Source organism: Micropterus dolomieu, linkage group LG04 (genome assembly GCF_021292245.1).
Source record: "Micropterus dolomieu isolate WLL.071019.BEF.003 ecotype Adirondacks linkage group LG04, ASM2129224v1, whole genome shotgun sequence".
NCBI classification, from domain to species: Eukaryota; Metazoa; Chordata; class Actinopteri; order Centrarchiformes; family Centrarchidae; genus Micropterus; species Micropterus dolomieu.
Window position 1 is genome coordinate 3,702,703 of NC_060153.1, and position 23,229 is coordinate 3,725,931.

The following is a 23,229-nucleotide window of genomic DNA, read 5'->3' on the forward strand; positions in this document are numbered from 1 at the left end:
AGACAAAAATGTTGGTATCTCCTTTCTAAATGTAGATCTCTGGATGAATTATACAGAAATCAAGGTGAAAAGTGGCAAACCTAAAGCAGCATGCAAATTCACTCTAAAACACACACACACACACACACACAGGCATACAGCCTTAAAAAGGGAGATTCATTCATTTCCTCAGACTGGTCACATGATCTGACTAGTGCATTCTTCCACCCATGTGACTTGCTCCAATATCTCCTTATATGGACGTCATCCAAAGGAACTCTTAAAGGGATGGTTGTCCTGTCCCTGGGTCTATACTTGGTGTGTGTGTGTGTGTGTGTGTGTGTGTGTGTGTGTGTGTTTAGTGTCTATCTAGAGCAGGATAATGCCAGTCCGAAAGCCAACTCCCTGATCAGCTCACTCACCCCCCTCTATGTTGTCCTTAGCTGCTCCATACCTGATGACATATGGCCGTTTGTGTGTGTTTGTAGGTTTGTGTGGTCACTTCCTGCGTGCATCTGCAGAAGTGAAGCACTGTGAAACCTACTTCCTGTCTTTTTTGGTGAGCCAGCTCCCATATATCCTTATTAGGAACACATAGAGCCAGCAAGAATCCCTAGAATAAGTTTATGAGTCCTTGTCCTGTGCCCGTGTTGAGTTAAAACAGCACCCCAACCCATCCACTTAGTCTCTGGTCAACTTACAAGATGAGCTTTGCATGAATATTTCCTAGTGTGTTATCATAATATTAAATATGACATCTAAAGTATTTCCATTCAGAGATGCACAAGGATTTGCCTTGTGTGACATTTTCGGGTTTGTGCAAGAGCAGGTGTGTAAATGCATATCAAAGTGAGTCACATTCCTGAGTAGTAATATCATAATAGGCCTTGCAGTTTCATTTTGACACCAAATATAGGTATGTTCCTGAAATTACACACCTGTCTATTACCTCATTGAGGCAAGTAATCTGCTCCCCCCTCCCTTCACTCATTTAAACATCATCAGTCAAGTGATGAGAGATAAGATTTACAGTCTCCTGAGTGTTTGCTGTAAACATATCTCAGCTTAACCACATGTATCACTGTCACTCTGCTCTGCGTGTGAGAGACACTGGTATGCTTGGGCAGACTGTCAGTCGGGGTGTTAACAGTGCTGTCAGTGACCCTGAGATTGTAATCACTGGCAACTGCTTAAGTCTCTGCCATGAGAATTAGCACAATCTTCAGAGCAATCCAGTTCTGTTGCATTCCCCTTCTGTCCTTCACTTACTTAAATTAGATGAATTATGGATCTGTTTGTCTGTGTTCGCCACTTACATTTTCCTCCAATGCACAAACATAGAACAGAAGACAATAGCATGGGTACATGAATCAAATGTGGTTAAGAGTTTGTGTAACCAGGATCTGTAGGCCCTTTCCTTATGTGGAGGAGTAAATAAAAATAATAAATGTGCTCTTTTGCTAAATATCACCGGTTTAAAATACAATAGGCAGCTATTTCAAATCGTTTGATACTCAAGGACTCTGTTGTGAGTTCTGTGATTTATTGCCCACTTGTGTATCACACTTGCGTATCATCCCCATTGCGATCATAATAACGAGGAATATAGATAGGCCTATAAAATGTGTTTTATTGAACACGGAGCTCCAGAGTGGTAATATTGATAGTATATAGGTTAGTTTCGTGGTGCTTGTCCCCTCTGTCCTGTCAGAGCGCAGAACCGTTATCTACATGCGCCACACCCAGTGGATGCGGCAGAACCAATCACAGGGCGCCGTGCGGAAAGTTCTCCTTATATGGAAAGGGGCTGCAGCACGAGCTCTGATAAAACCCTGCAATTTATTGGACTCCATTGCAGTCAAGCCCAGACACTAAATCCTACCAGAGTGTAGCGCTCAGTCACAGTCCTCCTAAGCCGAGAACCCTCCCTCACACAGGTAAGACTACTGCGGAACGGAGATGAAAGTTTTTGCTCATATTTGAAATTATTTTCTTTAATATATAAGACGCGTTTTAGCCAGAAAACTGAATTTAGTCCACCGGTTAAGTTATGATGTAAGGTTTTCTGTATGACTTTCCTCAAGTTGATGCAAGCGTTGAACTGTTTAAATTCACTCGGTCATTCATTATGTTTTCCTTATTATGCATCCTAACGTTATGCAGCTGTTGGCTTTTTAACAGTTACCAGTAACTTCTTACGTATAGAAATGTGTTGGCATGCTGTCGTTTATATTTAACAGATGAGTGAGAAATAACCCGGTTGTCATCACTTCATCAGTTTAACAAATCAGACTGCGTTAAATCCGTTAAATCTTGACCTTCTCGCTTTACATGTAAGCATCTGCTTTGGCACGGTCTCCCAGTCTGGTGTCTCCGATTTCACACAGACCGATGATGATGATAGATTAGACGGATTAAATGTAGCAGGCGTTATTAGCTAACGTTAGGTGTGTAGAAATGGTAATAACTTGCTCTGACATTACAGGTGTTAACGTCATTTGACAATGAAGTTAAGGTTAGTTATGTTAGAAATGTCATTTAGAAGTTGGCTTTTTCTTTCACATAACCTTGTTAACTGTGGTGGTCACGACATAACGGTAACGTTACACTTGATGACAGACATGACAGCGGTGGAAGTTCATTCACCTCGACTGTTAACACTGCTGTTTTTAAAGAGATGTGTTGATGGTTAACCTTAAATCCGTTATGGTGATCCCAGTGAAGGGAGTGGCCCGTTGTCTGTGTCATTTGAGGTTTAACGACAACACGGGGCGGCTTCACGGGCCGGGCTCCCGCCGTCTCCTAAGCTGCTCTCACTTTTGCCTTATATGGCCATGGCCAGACCGAGGGAGAAACTGCCTTTGTTTCCCAGCTCTGGATTTGGACTGGAACCTGCGCCACTGCGACATCCAGCGTCCAGTCTCCATAATGACAAGACTTTAACCCGGTTGATGTTTGCCAGATGCAACATGCAGCTGTCACAGAGCACCAGATTTACAAACACTCTCCCCACTTTTTATCCCTCCCCTCTCTCAATGTCCAGAAAATGGAAGACGAAATCGCCGCCCTCGTTGTTGACAACGGATCCGGTATGTGCAAAGCTGGCTTTGCAGGAGATGATGCTCCACGTGCTGTGTTCCCCTCTATTGTTGGACGTCCCAGACATCAGGTACTGTTTCCCTATAATATCTAAATCAAACTATATAAATAACAAAGCTTGTAAAAACTATTCCATGTTTCTGTAAATTTCGTTCTTGATTTTTAACTTGTTTTCCTGTTTGCATCCTAGGGTGTGATGGTTGGTATGGGCCAGAAAGACAGCTATGTTGGTGATGAGGCACAGAGCAAAAGGGGAATCCTGACCCTGAAGTACCCCATTGAGCACGGCATCGTCACCAACTGGGACGACATGGAGAAGATCTGGCATCACACCTTCTACAACGAGCTGAGGGTTGCCCCCGAGGAGCACCCAGTCCTGCTCACTGAGGCCCCCCTGAACCCCAAGGCCAACAGGGAAAAGATGACCCAGGTAACAAGGGCTGACAAATCCTATCAATCAGGAAACCTGCTCGGCTCACCTGCAGGGCCGGGCGACAGGAAAATGTGTTGCAGCTAAGGCATTTCTTCTTCCACTCAATCTGTCTGGTTTCCTCCTGCTCCTTCAATCTCCAGGTTTCCTCTTTCCTGTGCTGACTTTTTTTTTTCATCTCTGCGGATGCTTCAGGTTTCTATCTCTCTATACTGTGATGCACCAGGAATGACTTGTTGCAGCATGTTCACGCCTTTATTCAAATTAGGCTCCTGTTAGAATTGCTAAGTAGATGAGAAACCTCTAACTACACTGACCGCATGATGCAACAGATGACTGTAGAGCAGGTTGCTGCACTCCTCTTGGTCAACATGACTAAAGTACAGGTTATTGCAATGACTGGTTTTAATGTTTTTAGTGTGGTGTTTGTACTCAAAATGAAACAGCTCAGTGTGCTGTGCTTTTCTTGATCTGACTGTACTAACCCATACTAGCTTACTTCAGGTTTAGTTGACTCACTGATTCAGTGACTCATCTCTCGTCTCTTCTCTCCTCCAGATCATGTTTGAGACCTTCAACACCCCTGCCATGTATGTGGCCATCCAGGCTGTGCTGTCCCTGTACGCCTCCGGTCGTACCACTGGTATTGTCATGGACTCTGGTGATGGTGTGACCCACACAGTGCCCATCTATGAAGGCTACGCCCTGCCCCACGCCATCCTCAGGTTGGACCTGGCTGGAAGGGACCTCACAGACTACCTCATGAAGATCCTGACTGAGAGGGGTTACAGCTTCACCACCACAGGTTAGCACACAAGCACAGACTCCAATACGAGCACCTATTTAAAGCTAGGTAGGGGAAAAACTGAAATGACTATAAAAATGTATTTTCTTGTCTTACAGCTGAGCGTGAAATCGTACGTGACATTAAGGAGAAACTGTGCTACGTTGCACTGGACTTCGAGCAGGAAATGGGCACTGCTGCTTCCTCTTCATCCCTGGAGAAGAGCTACGAGCTGCCTGACGGACAGGTCATCACGATCGGAAATGAGAGGTTCCGTTGCCCCGAGGCCCTCTTCCAGCCCTCTTTCCTCGGTAAGTCAGGGGAAAGAAATACATAGTGAGTTAAATTGCTGGGGGGCATAGTGGTTGTAGGAGCAAAGATGAGACTGGTTTTATATTTGATTAAAGCATACGGATCACAAAACCAATAACTTTCTGTTTTACTCTACACCCTCTTTTGTTTAACAGGTATGGAGTCTTGCGGTATCCATGAAACCACCTTCAACAGCATCATGAAGTGTGACGTGGACATCCGTAAGGACCTGTACGCCAACACTGTGCTGTCTGGAGGTACCACCATGTACCCTGGAATCGCTGACCGCATGCAGAAGGAAATCACTGCCCTGGCACCCACTACCATGAAGATCAAGGTAAATCTTGTCCTCATTACTCAGACTCTCATCCTCCCTGAAGCATTAATGCAGAAAATGTTCCAGAAAGCTCTTTACCTCTACTGCCACTCAGTGGACAAACATGGTTAATGCAGTATTCAGTCTCTATTGCTTTGTATGTTCGCCAACAGATGTGGTTTGACTTTGTATTACAATACCTTATCTTATTCTTTTTTTTTTTTTTTTTCTCCCTGCAGATCATAGCTCCCCCTGAGAGGAAGTACTCTGTATGGATTGGAGGCTCCATCCTGGCTTCCCTGTCCACCTTCCAGCAGATGTGGATCAGCAAGCAGGAGTACGATGAGTCCGGCCCCAGCATCGTCCACAGGAAGTGCTTCTAAACAGACAGTCCCCTCCCCCAAAACACACACTGCTACAAACCCAAACGACTGGCTCTGCATACATGCCTACACCAACACACTGGTGTATGCTGAGCCCACAACACCTCTTCCCATTTTCCCTCATCACTATGGCTATGGCACCATGCGCCCTGATGGGGAGAAACTCTACAGGAAGTACGGAGCGTCCCAGGCGGTGTGAATGTGTGAGGAACATGATGTCCATTGTCGTGTTTGTGTAGGTCATTCCAGATGTGTTTGTTCACCACCTTATTTGCCTCTATGAAGGTTTATTCTCTGTTGGGCCCACTGCCCAACAGATCTGTAGTTTTGCTTAATATGTAAATTATGTAATCTGAAACTTGTTTTGTTTTTGTACTTTCAGCCTTAAATGATACTTGGTCCAGTTTGTTTTTGTCATTATGCAAAAGACAAAGCTTCTACCTTGTATGAGGGTGTATGAAGGTTTGTGCATAGGGCTTCGAGCCACTGGTGTACACAACAACCCAATAAAGCGCACATGTCTGAGATTCCAGTCTTTTTGTTTTATTCAGCAAATATTAAAGGAAACACATTTTAATCATTACAGGATTTATACCACATACTTCAATCTTTGGTAAAGAAGGTTCGCCATATGTTACTTTACACTCTGAAGATTACATTTGGACATATCATAGAAAAAGCACAGGTGTACTTAAATTAATGATGGCTGGATTTAGCTGCTTCAGTTTCAAGGACCTGGTATTATTGTCAGACATGGATCATGAGAACAGAGATGCATTTCGTTATAGTGCCATCATGTGGACAACTACAGTTACAGGAGAATTATTAGTTTGAGATATATATATACTTATATAAGTATCAACAACTTTGTAGAAATGAGCCATATATGGTTGGAAGATTGAAAATACTAAAACTCAAAACATTTCATGGTTTGAGTCATAAGTATTGTTAATTTGACAGACACATTTTAACTTTAATTCTGATATGATTTGTTGGAACATTGATTTCCCATTATATCAGAATCATCTTTAATGGCTAAGTATACATACGCATACTATGTATGCATGTCTATATAAAGTAAATGCAGCATGCTTGGATTAATTTGACAATGATATGTACATATGTATGTTACAAAACAGTAACATGTACTAAATATATAATGTACTGTATAATCTGTACTTACAGTGGGTGTTTTAGTGTCATTTACTGTATGATGTATACTGTACTGGATTCTGCTGGAGCAGTAGATTGAGAAATTTGTATTGTGTGTCATGCAGTGGTGGAAGAACTCAAATCTTTCACTCGTGTTAAAGTTGCAAACTCACAATGTAGAAGTACACAAGTACTGATGATGTAAAAAGACTCTTCAAAATAGTGTATTTTATAGTACTGGATTATAATAGGCTAATTGTTGCTTTAATATACTGCTGGGTAGTTTGTGAATTTGCCCCCTGGAGATCATTTCACTTTTACCTTATCTTAACCTATAATAATACAGCATCATCATTTATTCATTGAGTATATTTTGTATTACTAATCTGAATCTACAAAGTAGCTAAAGTTATAAAATAAATGTAGGGGAGTAAACAGTACAATATTTGCCTCGAAAATGTATTGGAATATAAGTATTAATCAGCATTACATATTGGGTTTTCTCCCAATATGTTAATACACAGCCTATTTATGATATAAACATCAACATATAATGCTGTAAATAAAAATGTGAAGAGAAAGAAGCTTTTAATAAATCGTAATAAAAAAAATATTTGTAATAGACCGGCGAGGAAGCGCGAGGTCTGCAGATTGCAGGTATGCAGAACTCGGCACAAGATCGCATATAGCAGGCGCGCACTCCCCTACATTTCAGAGGCAAATATTGTACTTTCAGCTCCACTACATTTATCTGAAAATTAATTTGCATAAAATAAATATGATCAGTTTATCAAGTGTGATATATAATCGATTAATTATAGATTAAACTACCGAAAAAGTAGTTGAAAACATAAAATGCCGCTTACACAGTATGCACAGGTAATAATTATCGACTAATATAATGTCACATTGACAGGGGTCATGCCTAATAAGTTGCTACTTTTACTTTTGATACTTTTCATACATTTTGCTGCTGAATACTATATAAGACTTTTACTTGAAGTGGAGTAATTTTTCCATGACGCATTGCTACTTAGAAGATCTGAATATTTCTTCCACCACTGATGCAAACCATAAATCGTGCCGCAATAAGAAAACCGTAAATACAATAAATGTATATGATACAGTAGGCTACTAGAATTTCCTGTCATTCTTTTTGTGCTCTGCACTTTTTGAAGTTTTTTGAGAAATGAGAAATTTCATAAACGCATTAGAAAAAAATCTGATTGGACCTGGACCGGAAGTGTGTCCGTCACTGACAGACTTCCGTCATTGTGCAGCAACAAGCGTAATCCGCCCTGTCAACGGCTGGATGTGCAGACCGCCTGTGGTTCAGTGTAAAGCCGGTTCGTCGAAACATGAAGTGCTGGCTGGCTGGATGAACATCTGAAATCCTGCTGATCATGAGTGGGACCGTGAGAGCGATTTCAGAGGACATGGATCGCCGGATTGTACAGGTGGGTTAACCGACAAACAGCGACAAGTAATGGACAACAGTAATGGATGTTAACGGCGACGCACACCAGAAGAACCAACGTTACCGCACGTTAACCTAATTAGCTAATGACAACGATAAGTTAGTTTAATGTTAGACCAGGCTTCACCCACATTTCAGTTAACTTTTTCAACCAAGTTTGGTTAATTCGTATAGATAGTGTGGTGGAAAGGCGTGCGTTTTTGTGTCTCTTTGTTTAAAACGTTATGCCCAAATTAACCTACTAATGAACAAAAATACTAATTTGTAAATGAGTGGACATGCTGGCAGACAGATACAGTAATACTGTGTCTTGCGGTAATACTGATATTAATATGTCTATACACATTTGTACATTGAGAGGTGTATCACGATATAAAAGTCCTTGAAACATTCCTATTTTTACTTTCTAATCAGATAATGTAACGCAGTAATTTTATCACCAAGTATTGTCTTATATTAATATATGTTCCACTTATTAATACTTAAACTGTAACATAAGAGTGAGCTTTATGGCTTAAACCATCTATCAAGGTATTGGTCAATTGAGAAAAATGTGTATGGATAAAATAACCAGAAAGGAATGTCTGATTTTGATTTCAGCAAATACCTAACATTGATGCAAAAATGATGTATGAACCTAGTATTGCCATATAGAAGTCCTGCTGTTCGATAAAGTGTAGCATTTCATACAATGGCCAAATACCAGAGACATTAAAGCTGCAGTTGGTAAAATACAAAACCTTCAGAATCTCTCCACTGCTTGTATCATTCTGCTAAACCTGACCGCCAAACCCACGATCAGGAGCTGTTTGGCCTATGAAGCCTCAGCCCGCATAGGACTCTCTCTCCAGTGAGAGCCTTGCCAAGACCCCGGTTTTTTGTACAGTATGCTGTTGTTGGCAAAAGAGAGATGGGCAGTCCTTTCATTGCTGGTGATTGCTTCTTAGCCATTGTGTTTGCAAAAACTTCCGAAGCTGCTAGCTGAAGATTTTGAGCATGACTGAGGTAGAGCACACACAAGGAGTGGGACAGCACAGCTTGTGCACGAGCAGTGATTGACACTGCGTTAGAGACTACTCCTGGCTCTGATTGGTTGTTTTGTCCAGGGAGCGGTGGATTCTTGCAAATGGCATTCGCAGCAGTAGGAGGAACCATAGAAACTGCCTCACTGTCAGGATATTGTGACAGTTTTATATAACAAAATAATAATAATAATAATTACCTTCTGCAGCTTTAAAACAAGAGCAAAATCTCTGACGTTGCACAAATTTATATCGTCTCGCGATTTCTCTGTGTTGGACCTCAAAAACAAAGTACCAAGAATAGGAATTGCTACAAGACATTAAAAGTTCAGTGTGTAAGATTTAGTGGCATCTAGTGGTGAGGGTTGTGAATTGCAACCATCTCTCCAGTCTACGTCTGCCCCGTACCCTTTCAAAGAGCGTAGGACAACTATGGTGGCTGACGGAGCATAAAAGGTGTCTCTTCTGAGACAGCAGAGTAGCCAGTAAAGAAATTATATTTACTTAATTATTCAGTAAAACCATAAGTTATTGTGACGTGGCAACTGACAGATAACATGGAAAATGTAAGCCAAGAGTGTGAAACATTGTCACTGTTTCTTCACCACAGTCTATTATAAACAAGACATTAGATAAAGTTTATATAAACAATGACAAGGGAAACACATTAATTCTCTCTGTGATTATGGACCATCGCCAAAACAGCCTGCTAACAATAATGTCTGGCCCGTGGCCAGATTATGGTGCTTTGATAGCAGCAAAAAATATAAATAAATAAATACTTTGATAGTGGTGCTGAAATAGATCTCATGGCAGCAACAGTTACTCACATGATCACTTTCTCTTTAGTGGCTTTGTCTACAAAATAAAAGCACGAGAAGCTTGTTTACTACAATGCTGTATTTGGAGTTGAACTGAGCTTTTACTTACACCTCTGAAAGAGTCATCAGGAAATGTGATTCCCCTAAATGTCCTCTGCCTGGAGATACTGGGAAATTGCAAAAGCAACAGTGTAGCACATGCCGTGATGTGAGGAACATTCGCTGCAGAATGCAGAAAAACAAATTGTCCCAAGGTGGGATCAAACATTCAACCCTTGGGTTGCGTGTCCTGCACCTTAGCAACTGAGCTAACAGAACAACATGTCAATGTAAGTCAATATTATGGCTTATATTCTCATCCACCATATAATGGTGGAAAATATTGCTCCGATGCAAAATTTATTTGCCGACCCCTGCTGTATATTATTACTACTTCTTCTTCTTCTAGTGTACGTATTCAACATAGTGATGAGTGTCTACACTGCCTGAATTCTACCAGAAGTAGAACAAGAAGAACGTAGTGACGAAATGCGCTCTGTAGCGCTGTTTGTCTGTTTTCAGCTACTGTAAAAACATGATGATGCAACGTGACGACGTCCATGGAAGGGGGTGCCCCTGGTTATGTAGATATAAATGACTCATTCTAAGGTAATAAAAACATAATGGTTTATTTAGTAAGGTCTTTATACACCACTGAAATCAAAGTTATGGATCTTATATTGCAATTCTGTCGATAGATACTCAGAAATATCACACACTGAACCTTTAAGAAAAGATTTGTAGCATCTTAGCCATCTTAGTAATTCTTTCTCAAGGTTTACTTAATAACCACAACACTGTTTCCGGTCTCTCTCAGGCTGTATGCGATGAGGACACAATGTCTTCTACCTCCGTGGGAATGTCCGATTTGTCCGATGAGATCCTGCTGTGTATTCTCCGCCATGTTCCAGTTTGTGACCTGGTCATGAATGTGGCAAACGTCTGCCACAAGTTACACACACTGTGCCATGATAAGACCCTGCTCTCAAACGTCAGCCTGTCAGAGGAGTATCTGGTAAAGCTATTTAAAAAAACATTTTATCGTCATTTCAACTGATGAGCCATGCTTCAAGATTGTTTGTGAAGATCTCATTTCATGCATTTGGTGGAACTTTCTGTATATTTTAAAACCATTTCTTGAACAGTGGAACACCTGTTGCATTTTAACAGACCCTTTAACATTTAATAAAATGTTTTCTTTTTTCCCCCAGGCTGATGATCTCTTGGTTCGGCACATATTGAAGCAGCTAGCCAATCACGTGCAGTCTCTCAGCCTGAATGGTTGCTACTGGCTGTCTGGCTCTACAATGGAGCTTCTCGCTCGCTGCAGAGGAGTGACGCACCTCGATGTCACCGGCTGTCGCATCACTTCCCTTCGTCTCTCCCGTCTCCTCTCCTCCCTCTCTCTACTCAGATCACTTGCTTTTGATGTGACACCAGGCTTTAACTCTGCTCAGCTCAGTTCAGAGGCGGTAGATTCACTGAGCCGTCTGTCGGAGCTCAGGCAGACGTTGTTGACACCGAGTTACGGTGTGGTGCCATGTTGCGCCCAACTCCGCAAGTAAGAATCTGTCGGATTACTGAGATTTCCCACGAGACCTGTGTCCATCATCACTTCCTATTTGGCACACTGTGCACTGTTTTTACTTTTATCCGTGTTTATGGGATTATGTGGATACCAATGGTAGCATTTTGCACCATGTAGAGTCCATAAAGATTTAAAATTCTTAGAATAGAGCTGAACAATGTAGGATCCACAACACAACTAAGACTTAGCCATAGTGGTGCCGGGAGGTAAACACTTAGCACATCTCAGTTTAGGATATTAGCATTGCTGATTAGCAGTAAGCACAAAGTACAGCTGAGGCTGATGGGAATGTCATTAGTTTGGCATGTTATTTGGTAATAAAACAGTATTTTATGAATTACAGTTCTGACCCGATGATGTTGCTAAATGAAAAATTAAGGATTCACCAAAGTGATTACAATTCATGTGGGGAACATGAAGGGATGTCATGGCAATCTGTCCAGTTGCTGTGGGGACATTTCACTCACACTACAAAACTCAACCAAAGTGGTGGACTAATTGACATAGCTATAGCTAGTGCCATACAGCTAGAATGGCAAAAATTTTTAAAGTGCAAATGTTTCATCTGCTTGTGCATTGTATCACAATCAAATCTTGGTTTATTCTGTAAATTGGTTATTATGCACAACGCTGAAACTGTCAAGGACGCAAAATACTATTTCAGAAATGTGAATCTGCATTTACTTTTCACTTAAAATGACATTATTATTTATAGAAGAAATGCACGAAGAAGCAAATTTGGGCTCTTTTCGACACATGATGAACTTAAAAACTAGTTTTGCTGTTTGACCGGTGATGATATCAAACCAAGAAATCTTAATGCATTTGGTCCACTGGTAGAGTTTAGCAACACAACACTGATGGCACTTTCCATCTTAGATTAATCACTCACATTCTTGTTGTAAAGGACAGAGTATGTTTTTTACTGCTATAGTGTTGAATGTGTCATTCTGTGCTTGTACACGTACCTCAGGCTTATGCTGCAGTTTGACATCCCAGATGTGACCAGAGAGGGTGTAGGCGTTTGCTGTCAGTTAATGGTGGGTCAGAGCAGTGTGCCACATTACCAACAGCTGGAGGAGTTCACTGCCAGGCTGGCTCCGGGAGAGGTGAGTTGGTTAGTGTGCGTGTACATGTAATATGTTCCCATATATCTGCAATATACACTGTAGTACTGTTCAGTTTGTAATTAGTGTATCTGTTTGTTGATGTCTGAAGGTAAACCAGACCTTGCTCCTGCTCTACCTGGCAGTGTTCAGCGTTCATGTTCCAAAGCGTCTGAGAGTTTTCCTTGTGTCGATTCCCGGCCCAAACCCTGCTCACTGGCCAGCTGCTCCCTCACTTGCCCAGAGTTTGGGTCAACGAGGTGAACTGGAAGCCCTGCAACTCCCTCGGTCCTGGCTGGATTCCTTGTCCCTAAAGCGAGCCCTGGAGGGAAACAGTCCAAAGCACCTCAGCTTTAGCCGCTGCCCGGCGTTGTGGCCACAGGTGTTCCAGTCGTTGCTGGATGGAGGAGTCAGAGATGCAACACAGCTGATCAGCCTGAACCTCAGCGGGATCAACCAGGTCCTTTACTCAGAGTGTAGGAGTGCGGAAGATCAGTTGGTTCCTGGGACAATGAGCCGATTGGCAGTTGGCTGTTCCAACATTAAACACCTGAACCTGATGCACACACACTATCATCATGAAAACTCTCCTGCGCTAGGGGGAGAAACACACCTGTGTGCCAGCTTGGCTAAATTCAGACACCTGCGTGCTCTCACTCTGCCTGCCTGCGCCCTGTCAGATGGCTTAAACGCCCATCAGATCTCTACAAACAACATGTCTCCCTCTCCGTTGTTCCTGGGGTTAAAAAAGAATCCACGTGTGGGGCTCCAGAATTACAAGCCTGATTCAGAGTCCTCTCTGTCAGGAGACAGCACCTCAGGGCTCACTCAGCTCTTAGCTGGCTGTCCTGTTTTAGAGACCTTGGAGATCATTGGTCCAGGTTTTGTATCTGCGCTGCCTCGGCTTGAGCCATGCGCTCGTGCCAGCGTGGAGCCTCGTGGCATGTGTGCGTGGGCACGAGGGGTTGGTGATGCACACTTAGCGGCGCTTGAGGCTTTGCCTCGATTATGTCGTCTGACTCTGGCTGGCCTTCCCGGGGTCCTTAGGGGGACAGGGCTGGTACAGTTGACCAGGCGATGCAAAGACCTACAGGTATTGTCCCTTGCCAACATGGGATCTCTAAAAACCATGAACTACACCCCTGCCTTGCTGGACACACTTAAACAGTGCACACAGCTACAGGAACTCAGGTTAGAAGAGGCCTTTGTGCACCCTTCATTTACTGTAATACTGAACCGTAAACATCAGACAGATAGTACAGATTCACAACCATTAAATGCTTGGCTGACTGTAATTAAATGAAGAACCCAACAATTACCTCTCAGCAGTTTTGTGTTTGTTATAAATCTCTTTTAGATGCAAAGTGATGCAGTTAATTTTTTTGCTTTTTATGAATTGTTAACTTTATGATAAGCAAATTGTATTTTTTTTCCCCTCGTAATTATGGGAATCCTTTAACCGGCAACCATACATTCAGATTTACCTTGCAGACTGATATTGTATTTTCATGAAATGTGCATTTTTACATTTGTAACAAATTATAGGACAGTCCACCAGTTGGTGTAAGCTAGCTAGTAAAATGTCATGGACAGAGTTCAGGTCTTTGCTCAGCTTGTTTTTATTTACTGAACACTGTGTGTCTGTGTGTTTAGGTTAGAGCAGCCCTACCTGAATGCCAACGCATCATTCTTTGAGGCTCTGTCCTGTTGCACTCGTCTGCAACGTCTCTGCCTTATCTCACGCAGTGGTACCTTTGACCCATCGGCCATAGAAACCTTCATGGAGCGATGCTGCCATGTCATCATGTGCCACATGTTCATGGGCGGCACATTAGTGGCTTGTCGCACGCTGCAGAAAGTTCTGATGGACAGGTCAGTACTTTTGTGTGAGGACATGCTGTACATCAAACATTAAATGCCAAGTGAAATCTCATCTTTCCTTGTGTTTTCTCCCTGTTAGATTTTCACTTGAGCGCTCGGCCCTGAGTGTGGTCATCTATCCATTACAGCATGAAGATCTGCCTTCGGTCATCAGGGACATCCCACTAACACTGCTGGATCGGATAACTTTGTTCCAGAGCCATGTGGCCCAACCACCACATTTATCACAATTGTGACCTCACCAGAAAGGTTCCGTGTGATTGGTGCTCAACAGTTATGGTTGTTTGTTTTTTTCCTCCCAGGAAATAAAATTCACAAATGGAAGACTGACTGATCATCTGCATAGTGAGGTGGTAGATTGTGTGGTATATCACATCAACAACTGTTTCAGGCTGCTCTACAACAATACATCAACCATGCTTGTTTACATATACGTGACAGAGTAATGGTGGTCTTTAAGGGAAATTTGCTTTTGACACTGGTAAGGACATTTCTTTTATCGTTCCAGGACATTTCACATTTGCTGCCAGTTGGGCCTCGACTGGGGCTACTCAGTCAGAAATAATTCATGTCACTACACCACTCAGCTACTTTAAGAATAAGTGCCAAAATGAGAAATTATGGGATTGTATTTGTTAAGAATCTTTGTACAGAGGCCCTGAATCAGTGATGTTGTAATAAACTCCATATGCATCATTTTTAATTCTTGTCTATTCTTCTTGTCTTTGTCTATTTATGTCATTTTTTTAAATGTCAAAACCGATACACACCAGTGATCTGCTGTTGGTGACTTTACCCAGCATATTTTGTGGAAATACACCATTTCCACCATCAATCTTCTCACCTAACTCTGCATGAAATTATTTTTATATAATATAAATATATAGATTATCGTTGTGATCATTTCTTTTTAATATTGAAGTATTTTTTATTACATATACTCATGAAAGGTAAACATTTATTGTTCAGTTTCATGTTGATGTATTCCAGTATGAAAAGCCAGATGTATGGCATGTTTTAATGTGTACTTTATACTCGTGTGAACACCATATCTTGGTATCAGGACCATGAATAAACCCTTATCCCGGTTTGAAGAAACCTGAATATGCTATTTAGAGTAATTCAATAGAAACCGGGATACTCTAGCAAGGGAGAACCTGGTATCCAGGTTTCTGATAATTCTCTGCCATGTGAGCAGGTGCTTCCTCAACTCATGTTATGTAGTAGATTGTTAGTAAAATATAATCTGTACACTGAAATAACCATTAAAGTCTGATACCATAAATACAAAGGATAAACTGTATTTATTGTTGCTATCATCCCCGGTTCCCCCAGTAAAGGTATCCTTGGATAAGACGCTGAACCCCAAATTGTGTGAAAGTGTATGAATGTGTGTCTGATGGCAGAGGCACCTTAGCCTCTCTCCATCAGTGCGTGAAAGGGGTGAATGTGATGAATAATGGCTTTTAAACGTACAATCGAAGTTGGCAAAATTAATTTTCAGAATCTGGAACTGACTTTGTGAATGCACATCTATTGCATGCAAATCAACAATGAGAGTAATGTGGGACACGGACTTGTTAATGTGTGTTTAATTCCCGTTCTAAACAAATCTAGTCAAAAGGACTTTTATTATAGGTTTAGGATGGATGTCATCTGAGTGATATTACATGATTCCATGGGGTCGATGTCACACAAAGGGACAGGGCAAGTGTCAATCAGGAAGCTCCCCATGAAAGTGCATGACAAAGCCAATGATACAGGATTGTGACTAGATTAATGATAAGGATATAAATATGTAATCAATTAGTAATGTTCCTAATTGTTATCAAATTATGTTTGTGAGCTAGTCAAGCAGCTAACAATACATTGCAGTGTTGAAAATGTGATTTAGTTTGATATTTTTCTAAAACAATTTGTAGGAGTCCCACTTTATCAAATATGATTGAGAATATGGGACAGCATGCTTTGGGTAAACTGAGACAGTCATTTAAGTTCTTCAAATGGAGGAAATGTATACATACATAGTTATTCAAGGTTCAAAGCAAAATGCTGGTGGACAAGCCAGGGTGAAGATCTCATTAAAACTTAGGGGAGGACCATTAATATATTTTCAACCAAACTCTAATTTTATGCTAATATATGCCATAATGAACAATGGGTTTTAATGTGGGCTACTGGAGGCTATAAAGTTAGCATAAGTTCACAGTAGCTAGCTAATGAAAGATGGCCCACCATCTTACCATGTAAGGTGGACAGGATCTCCTCCACATCCACTTAAAACACTCACCAACAGAAACTGGAAAGTCTCCAATTTTTATATATATATAAACATCGTCTCAAATAGGGACTCACGATAATGACTGATGATGGGTCTCTCACCTGCAAGGACTTCCCCAATGTTAACTGAATGGAGAATTTGTTTGAAAATAATTTAAATTAATTAACATGGTTGATCCAAGTATTTTCCTGATATTGTCTTTATTTTAATTCTTCTGAATAAATATGAAGTTTTATATGTTTATATGAATTAATGACCTTTCTCTGAAAGCTTCATTTTCTTATTCAGCTTTCTGTTGATGAATAAATAATGGTGATTTAGGCTTTTTTTAAAGGCTAAACCAAGTGTCCCAGAATATCACATTTTTTTCTCTTCTTTTTCTTTGGCACAAAGAACACTAATAAGTGTGGCATGTTTTCTCTGGAAACCTACTTTTTTTTTTTTTAACCTATTGTGTTAGTTAGATAGTGGAATAAGTCGCAGAAGTCGAAATTGCAAGAAAAAACGTCCCAGATTACTCGAATTCACTCTATTACATAATATTACTATTGAAGTTAACAATAACAGTCTATTTAAATACTCCAATTTATTCTGTCTTCACCTCATTTGACATCAGGAAGAGATGCAGAAAGGGAGGTGACGTCTTTGGCAACGGCACAGGCATGCTAATGTATGTACCGATGTAGTCGATCGGAGTGGACAATCCTATCCAGAGTAAATTAAGCTTTTTAAAGATTTTATTATTACAGTTACATGTTAAAACTAAGTTGCTGTTTATCTTTATATCTTTAAGAGACCAATGCTCCAGACAGACTGCTTTAATTGCATTGTTCGATATCTATTACTCAGGTCTTTTCTTGTTTCGGTCATTGAAACATCGTGGTGTGCGCAACATGCCAGAAGCTAAGAGAAGACACTCAAACCAGCAATTTAATTTTGATAAGCCGTCTGAGTTGTTGCCAAGTGGGAGTTGAAATTCATGTTAATTAGCTTGTAGTTGGCTAGATAAAATCGCTAAAAATGTTAACGTCTGTCGCCTGTTCGTGCGTGCGAAACGGGAGGAAAGTCTCGGTCCCTGTAGCTAAGTTGTCCTTCTTTTCAACGGTGAAGAACTCACCGAGGAGCCTGAATCTGACAGGGGTGCAGGATTTGTCACGACACCGGTCAGACAGGCTCCTCTCACCGACTGCCTGGCTGCTGCCAAATGGACTAACCTCCAGGTGTTTGTACCTGTCAGCCGCTTCCCATGGGGGTACGGGCCCCCTGCACTCCCCTTCAGTTCCAGCCGAGAGCGACGCACCAGACCTGGAAAACTTCGGCTCCCTTTCCGCCGACATGTCCTCCAGGAGGTCGTTCAGGAAAAACAGCCCAGACATCCAGGATCTGCGGTACCGAGAGGCGGACGATGAGGAGGAAGACCCGGTGAAACTTCGCAGGAGGCCCGGGAGGACAAACACACCGTACTGGTACTTCTTGCAGTGCAAGAAGCTGATAAAAGAGAATAAGGTCAGTCCATTCTGTTCTGTCTTGTCTTCTTGCGTCCCTCCCTTCCGTTTGAGTATAAACCATATTTGTCCTCTTACAGCTGCAGGAGGCTTTGGACATGTTCAGCAGAGACATGCTGCAGGGAGAGAGGCTGCAGCCGGAGGAGTGCAACTACACTGTCCTCATAGGAGGCTGTGGTCGAGCTGGACAACTCAAGAAGGCCTTCAGACTCTACAATGATGTAAGGATATTTAAAAAAACAAAAACCTTTTATCATGCCTATATGTTTCCTTGGCATTTAAATGAACAAGTCAAAAGATGTTTCAGATCTTAAAGTGATGTAAAACTTTAATGTGTAATAAATATTTGGAAAAAAAGTATGAAAATTTCAGAAATTCTCAAGCTATAACCAGCACGTGTTTTTTAACTTCTGTTGATTTACATTTAGTTCATAGCTAAAACGAATACAGTCTAATACAACAGCACTACAGAAAAACATACATTTTTATCAAGGTTATAAGGTTACAAAGTGCTGCCTCTAAACTGATCATAAAGTTGAATCATCACCCCACAAACTGTTTCAAAAAAGCTGACCATTATAACTTTCACTTAGGGCATGTGTGTTGCAGGTGGGGCTGCAACTAACGATTATTTTCATTATCAATTAATCTGCTGATTATTTCCACGATTAATCATTTAGTCTATAAAATGTCAAATATTGTGAAAAATGCTCATCACAATTTTCCAGAGCCCAAAGTGACATCTTCAAATTGCTTCTCTTGTCCTGCCAACAGTCCAAAACCCAAAGACTCTTCATTTACTATCGTAACTGACAAAGAATAGCAGCAAATCCTTACATTTAAGAAGATGAAACCAGCAAAAATTTGACATTTTTACTTAAAAAAGACTGAAACGATTAATCGATTATCAAAATAGTTGAAAATTTATTGTCTTTCGATCGACAAATTGACTACTGGTTGCAGCTCTACTTGCAGGACTGTTGTATTAGACTGCATTAGTTGTAGCTAGGTGTACCTGATAAAGTTACCTCTTTACATAAGTAGTTGGCAACCACTGAATTGATATATTTTATAGTTATTATTTATTCATATTAATTAACTAATAGTTTCAGCTGTTGTTTTAAGTTATGTTAGTTTTTGTGTGATTGTTGCAGCTTTAGCTTGGTAGTTTTTGGCTCCAAATTCAGCCTTTTCCTTTTTTTTCCCAGCATAGACATAAAATGATGAAACTTCAAAAACATATCACATTTCAGTTGGTGATGTTATAATGTTATAATAATGTGAATTACGTGTGTGTGTGTGTGTGTGTGTGTGTGTGTGTGTGTCTCACAGATGAAGAAGCGAGGTCTTGATGCTACAGATGCTACCTACACTGCGCTGTTCAATGCCTGCGCTGAGTCACCATCCAAACAGGCTGGTCTCCAGCAAGCGTTGAAGTTGGAGCAAGAACTCCGCCGCAAGAACTACCCCCTCAGCACCATCACATACCACGCCCTTCTCAAGACACACGCCATCACCAACCACCTTCAGGCCTGTATTCACACGCTGAAGGTACGACATCAGCCGACATTTGTAAGGGTGTAAAGGGTGGCCAGCTGAATTGTGTTAGATTTGTGTTTCTACTTGAGTTTCTGTATGTTTGTAGGAGATGCTGCAGAACGGCCATGCAGTAACCCACGAAACCTTTCACTACCTGCTGATGGGCTGTTTGAAGGACAAAGAAACAGGATTCAGACTGGCTTTACAGGTAGATACATGAGTTAGAGGCACTTAACTACAGTGGTTAGGAATATTTTTTGAGAGTAAAGGCCACTGAGATTTTTGGAAATGTGAGAGAAACATTCGGAAATCTCTGGTTATTAGTACGGCCTGAATGATGCTGGATTCGGGAATTTTAAAAATCGATAATGATGTAGCAGAGATTTTTAAAAAGGACTTAAAACTGGCAGATTTATTGGTTTAGCTCTAGTTGATGTGGTGTTAGATCATAACGTGATATTAGTCCACTTCTTCTTTTAATTTTCGCATAGCAGAAAAAGTTATATAAAAATTGATCTTGTACACTGGCAACCAAGACACATTGAACCTAACTCTCACAGTGAACATACAAAGAACCTGGAATATTGTTGTTATGGCACAGTCAGTAGGCGTCTTACCTCTTTGGTATTTGTTTCAGATTTGGCGCCAGTTGCTGAGGTCAGGGATTGTTCCAGACTCAAGGAACTATAACCTACTCTTGCGAACTGCTAGGGATTGTGGGATTGGCGACCCTGCCCTGGCCACCGGCATGCTCCTGAGGCCTGACGAGAAGTACGAAAGGGAACATGTGTCAGATATAAAGCCACAGTCTGGATGCAAGGATGTGATAGCCATTGACCTTCTGGAGAGGCAGTTGTTTGTCCAACCTGATCCACAAAGAGACAGTCAGCAGCACACCAGACACAGTGAGGAGGAGTCCTACAGCAGACAAGACTCAACCCATTTGGTACCAGTCAGACAGACTGTCTCGCTGCCTGTCGACTACAGTGATTCCTCAGCCCCTAACATACTGGACCTTTTTGAGGGTCAGAGGGGTGGTGTGGTCTCACTCGGAACTGTGGATGGAGCATCAGATAGGCTCGCCCTCATCGGAGGAGCTAAAGGTTTTCTGGAGAAGATGGCCGCTAACAGACTCACTCCAGACATCAGAACTCTGACCCTGCTGGCCGACACGATGGAGCCGAGCTATCAGTCTCTGCAGATGCTGCTGAAGGTCGCAAAGCAGCATAAAGTGAAGCTCGACGTCGCATTCTTTAACTCTGTGATTCGCAGATCAGCCAGAGCTGGTGACCTGGAGGGGGCAAAGGTACACACACACGCACACGCACACACTCTGTCTCTCACTTAACTTTAGTAGTGTCTAGCAGATAGTGCTAGCTAGCTGCGCAGATAGTGTTGGTTGAATGTGGCCAGGTCTCCACTACTAATCAGTGTCCTCATTCCAAGTCTTTTGAATTGAATTTTAATGTATTTTTATGTTGTCTTATGCAGTTTTCATGCTTTATGTAAAGCACATTGAATGGCCTTGTTGTTGAAATGTGCTACACAGATAAACCTGCCTTGCCTTATTAATCTGCTAAACTTTCTACAAACAGCTTTCCTTAGAATTATTTTCTATAGAAGAAATAGTCCCTGTGAGGCTGTTGACAATGTGTCTCTCTCAGCGAGGGAATTTTGAAAGACATGTTTTTGTTGATTTCTTTTATTTTGATGCTGTAAACATTTATCTGCACCATTATATGGCTCTGGATGTTAGTGAGAAAATGTTTGTTTTTTAGTAACTTGGGTGAAGCAACACTTCTAAGTGCGTGCGTATTTTTGAAGACACTTATTTCTCTTTCCAGGCTGTGTTGAGTGTGATGCGACAGCGTAATGTAAACATGGATGTACAGACTTTCGGAAGCCTCGCATTGGGCTGTGAGCAACAGAAAGACGGCCTGCAGCTGCTGAAGGACATGGAGGTAATGAAACACACATCATTAAACTCAGACCAGATATTAAATTCAACCTTGTATTTGTATTATTGAGGACAGAAAATCCTTTTAGATATATTAATGTAAACATATAAAAGATATGTAAAGTTTATCAAATGAAAGTGAAGTGATGAACAATAACGTTTGACAGTCAGGAAATACTCCTAATTTCATCAGTAATCATGTTAGGAGTAGTAGAACTAGCAGAAGACCAGTATTTTGTAACTTGATAGTTCTTTCTTTCATCTTTACACATATTTTTCGCAGGAGGCGGGACTTAAGCCCAACGTCCAGGTGTTCTCTGCTCTAATTGGCCGAGCAACTCGAAGACTGGATTACGTGTACCTTAAAACATTGCTCAAAAGCATGAGCAGCATGGGAGTGTGGCCTAATGAGGTCATCATCAGACAGCTGGAGTTTGCTTCACAATATCCTCCCAACTATGACCAGGTAAGCCTACTAGTGCCTGAGCATGGCCCTCGATGAATATCTGTGTGGATGGGGAGGTATAGATGCTGATCACAGCCAAAGAAACTAAAGGCTCTGCTGTTTTCTTTATAGCAGAGTTACATAGTAAACAGATGCTGATGAGAGCTCTTTTTCTCATTTCCAAAACTGTATTGTTGCTATGACAGTTAAAAGGTCTAGATGTGTGTCTGTGCTAGGCTTTAACTGAGCTGATTGGTTCCATGCATCTCTTCATATGTGTCAAATATCAGTGGTAAGGTCTTTCCACTAAAATTGACAGTCTGCAGAGCTTTTTGGCATCATTCAGCCCAGTGTTTTCTCCCTAATAGACCCACAAACCCTAGACTTTCTGTAAATAAACAGATGCCTGGTCAGTGTTTAGGGTTACGTCTTCATTTGCAGATTAAATGGTTGACTGATTCCTATTTTTCATGTTATCCCTCTTCTCCTGGTCCCCTCTTTATTTTGCCCCTCGTCTTTCTTCCCTTCTATCAATCCTAGTACAAGTCCAGAAACAACTACCTGGTCCAAATTGATGGGTTCCGTGGTTACTACCAGCAGTGGCTGAGAGACATGCCTGCTCAGAGCGCTGAGGACGAGCAGGCGGAGCAGCAGGTGGGAACGGACACTGCAGGGCTGAAAACAGAAGCTGAAGATGGTCTGACAGAAACCCAAAGAAACCAGAGAGCAGCAGCAAGGAGATATAATTCTCGTAAAAATAACAAGATGAGCAGCGCTGCTCTGTAACAGCACTCCTGAAAACATTTCTGATTTCTTTCTTTGATCCTCTGTTTGTTTGTTTGCATTCAGCTGTGTAACTCTGGATGGACTATGGTTCAAAGTATTAGCTCATGGACCTTTTTGTCAGTTAATTTATTGCAAAAGCATGTTTTCTCTAAACATCAATGTTATTGTAATTGACTGTATATTGCAATTAAAATAAAATTTAAGCTTATGTTTTATTTTAAAATCACGATTATACTACCATTTTGTGAATGAACAATGACCTTTCACCCAATGATTGGCTCAGCACCCCGCAACCCTGTACGCAGGATAAGCGGTTGACGATGGATG

The 23,229-nt window shown here is 41.4% G+C and overlaps 3 protein-coding genes across 4 annotated transcripts; all 3 read left to right on the top strand.

The window, feature by feature from the left end:
- Positions 1 to 1,801: 1,801 nt before the first annotated feature.
- actb1 (actin, beta 1) lies at positions 1,802 to 5,830 on the top strand. The gene is made up of 7 exons (XM_046047302.1): positions 1,802 to 1,916; positions 3,023 to 3,148; positions 3,269 to 3,508; positions 4,067 to 4,313; positions 4,412 to 4,603; positions 4,760 to 4,941; positions 5,160 to 5,830. The coding sequence occupies exons 2-7, from the start codon at positions 3,026 to 3,028 to the stop codon at positions 5,301 to 5,303; spliced, it is 1,128 nt and encodes a 375-aa protein (XP_045903258.1). The 5' UTR covers positions 1,802 to 1,916; positions 3,023 to 3,025; the 3' UTR covers positions 5,304 to 5,830.
- Positions 5,831 to 7,745: 1,915 nt separating this feature from the next.
- Positions 7,746 to 15,092, top strand: fbxl18 (F-box and leucine-rich repeat protein 18). Of its 2 annotated transcripts, none has more exons than XM_046047710.1 (7): positions 7,746 to 7,912; positions 10,632 to 10,829; positions 11,026 to 11,375; positions 12,376 to 12,511; positions 12,621 to 13,699; positions 14,162 to 14,380; positions 14,469 to 15,092. In XM_046047710.1, exons 1-7 carry the CDS (start codon positions 7,859 to 7,861, stop codon positions 14,623 to 14,625), a joined length of 2,193 nt encoding a protein of 730 aa, XP_045903666.1. In that variant the 5' UTR covers positions 7,746 to 7,858; the 3' UTR covers positions 14,626 to 15,092. The 2 variants fall into 2 exon arrangements, with proteins under 2 accessions (XP_045903666.1, XP_045903667.1); XM_046047711.1 differs by lacking the exon at positions 7,746 to 7,912 and adding an exon at positions 10,360 to 10,423.
- Positions 15,093 to 17,387: 2,295 nt separating this feature from the next.
- Positions 17,388 to 23,125, top strand: ptcd1 (pentatricopeptide repeat domain 1). The gene is made up of 8 exons (XM_046048373.1): positions 17,388 to 18,176; positions 18,256 to 18,396; positions 19,508 to 19,726; positions 19,821 to 19,922; positions 20,352 to 21,020; positions 21,559 to 21,675; positions 21,955 to 22,137; positions 22,657 to 23,125. The coding sequence occupies exons 1-8, from the start codon at positions 17,691 to 17,693 to the stop codon at positions 22,900 to 22,902; spliced, it is 2,163 nt and encodes a 720-aa protein (XP_045904329.1). The 5' UTR covers positions 17,388 to 17,690; the 3' UTR covers positions 22,903 to 23,125.
- Positions 23,126 to 23,229: the final 104 nt, after the last annotated feature.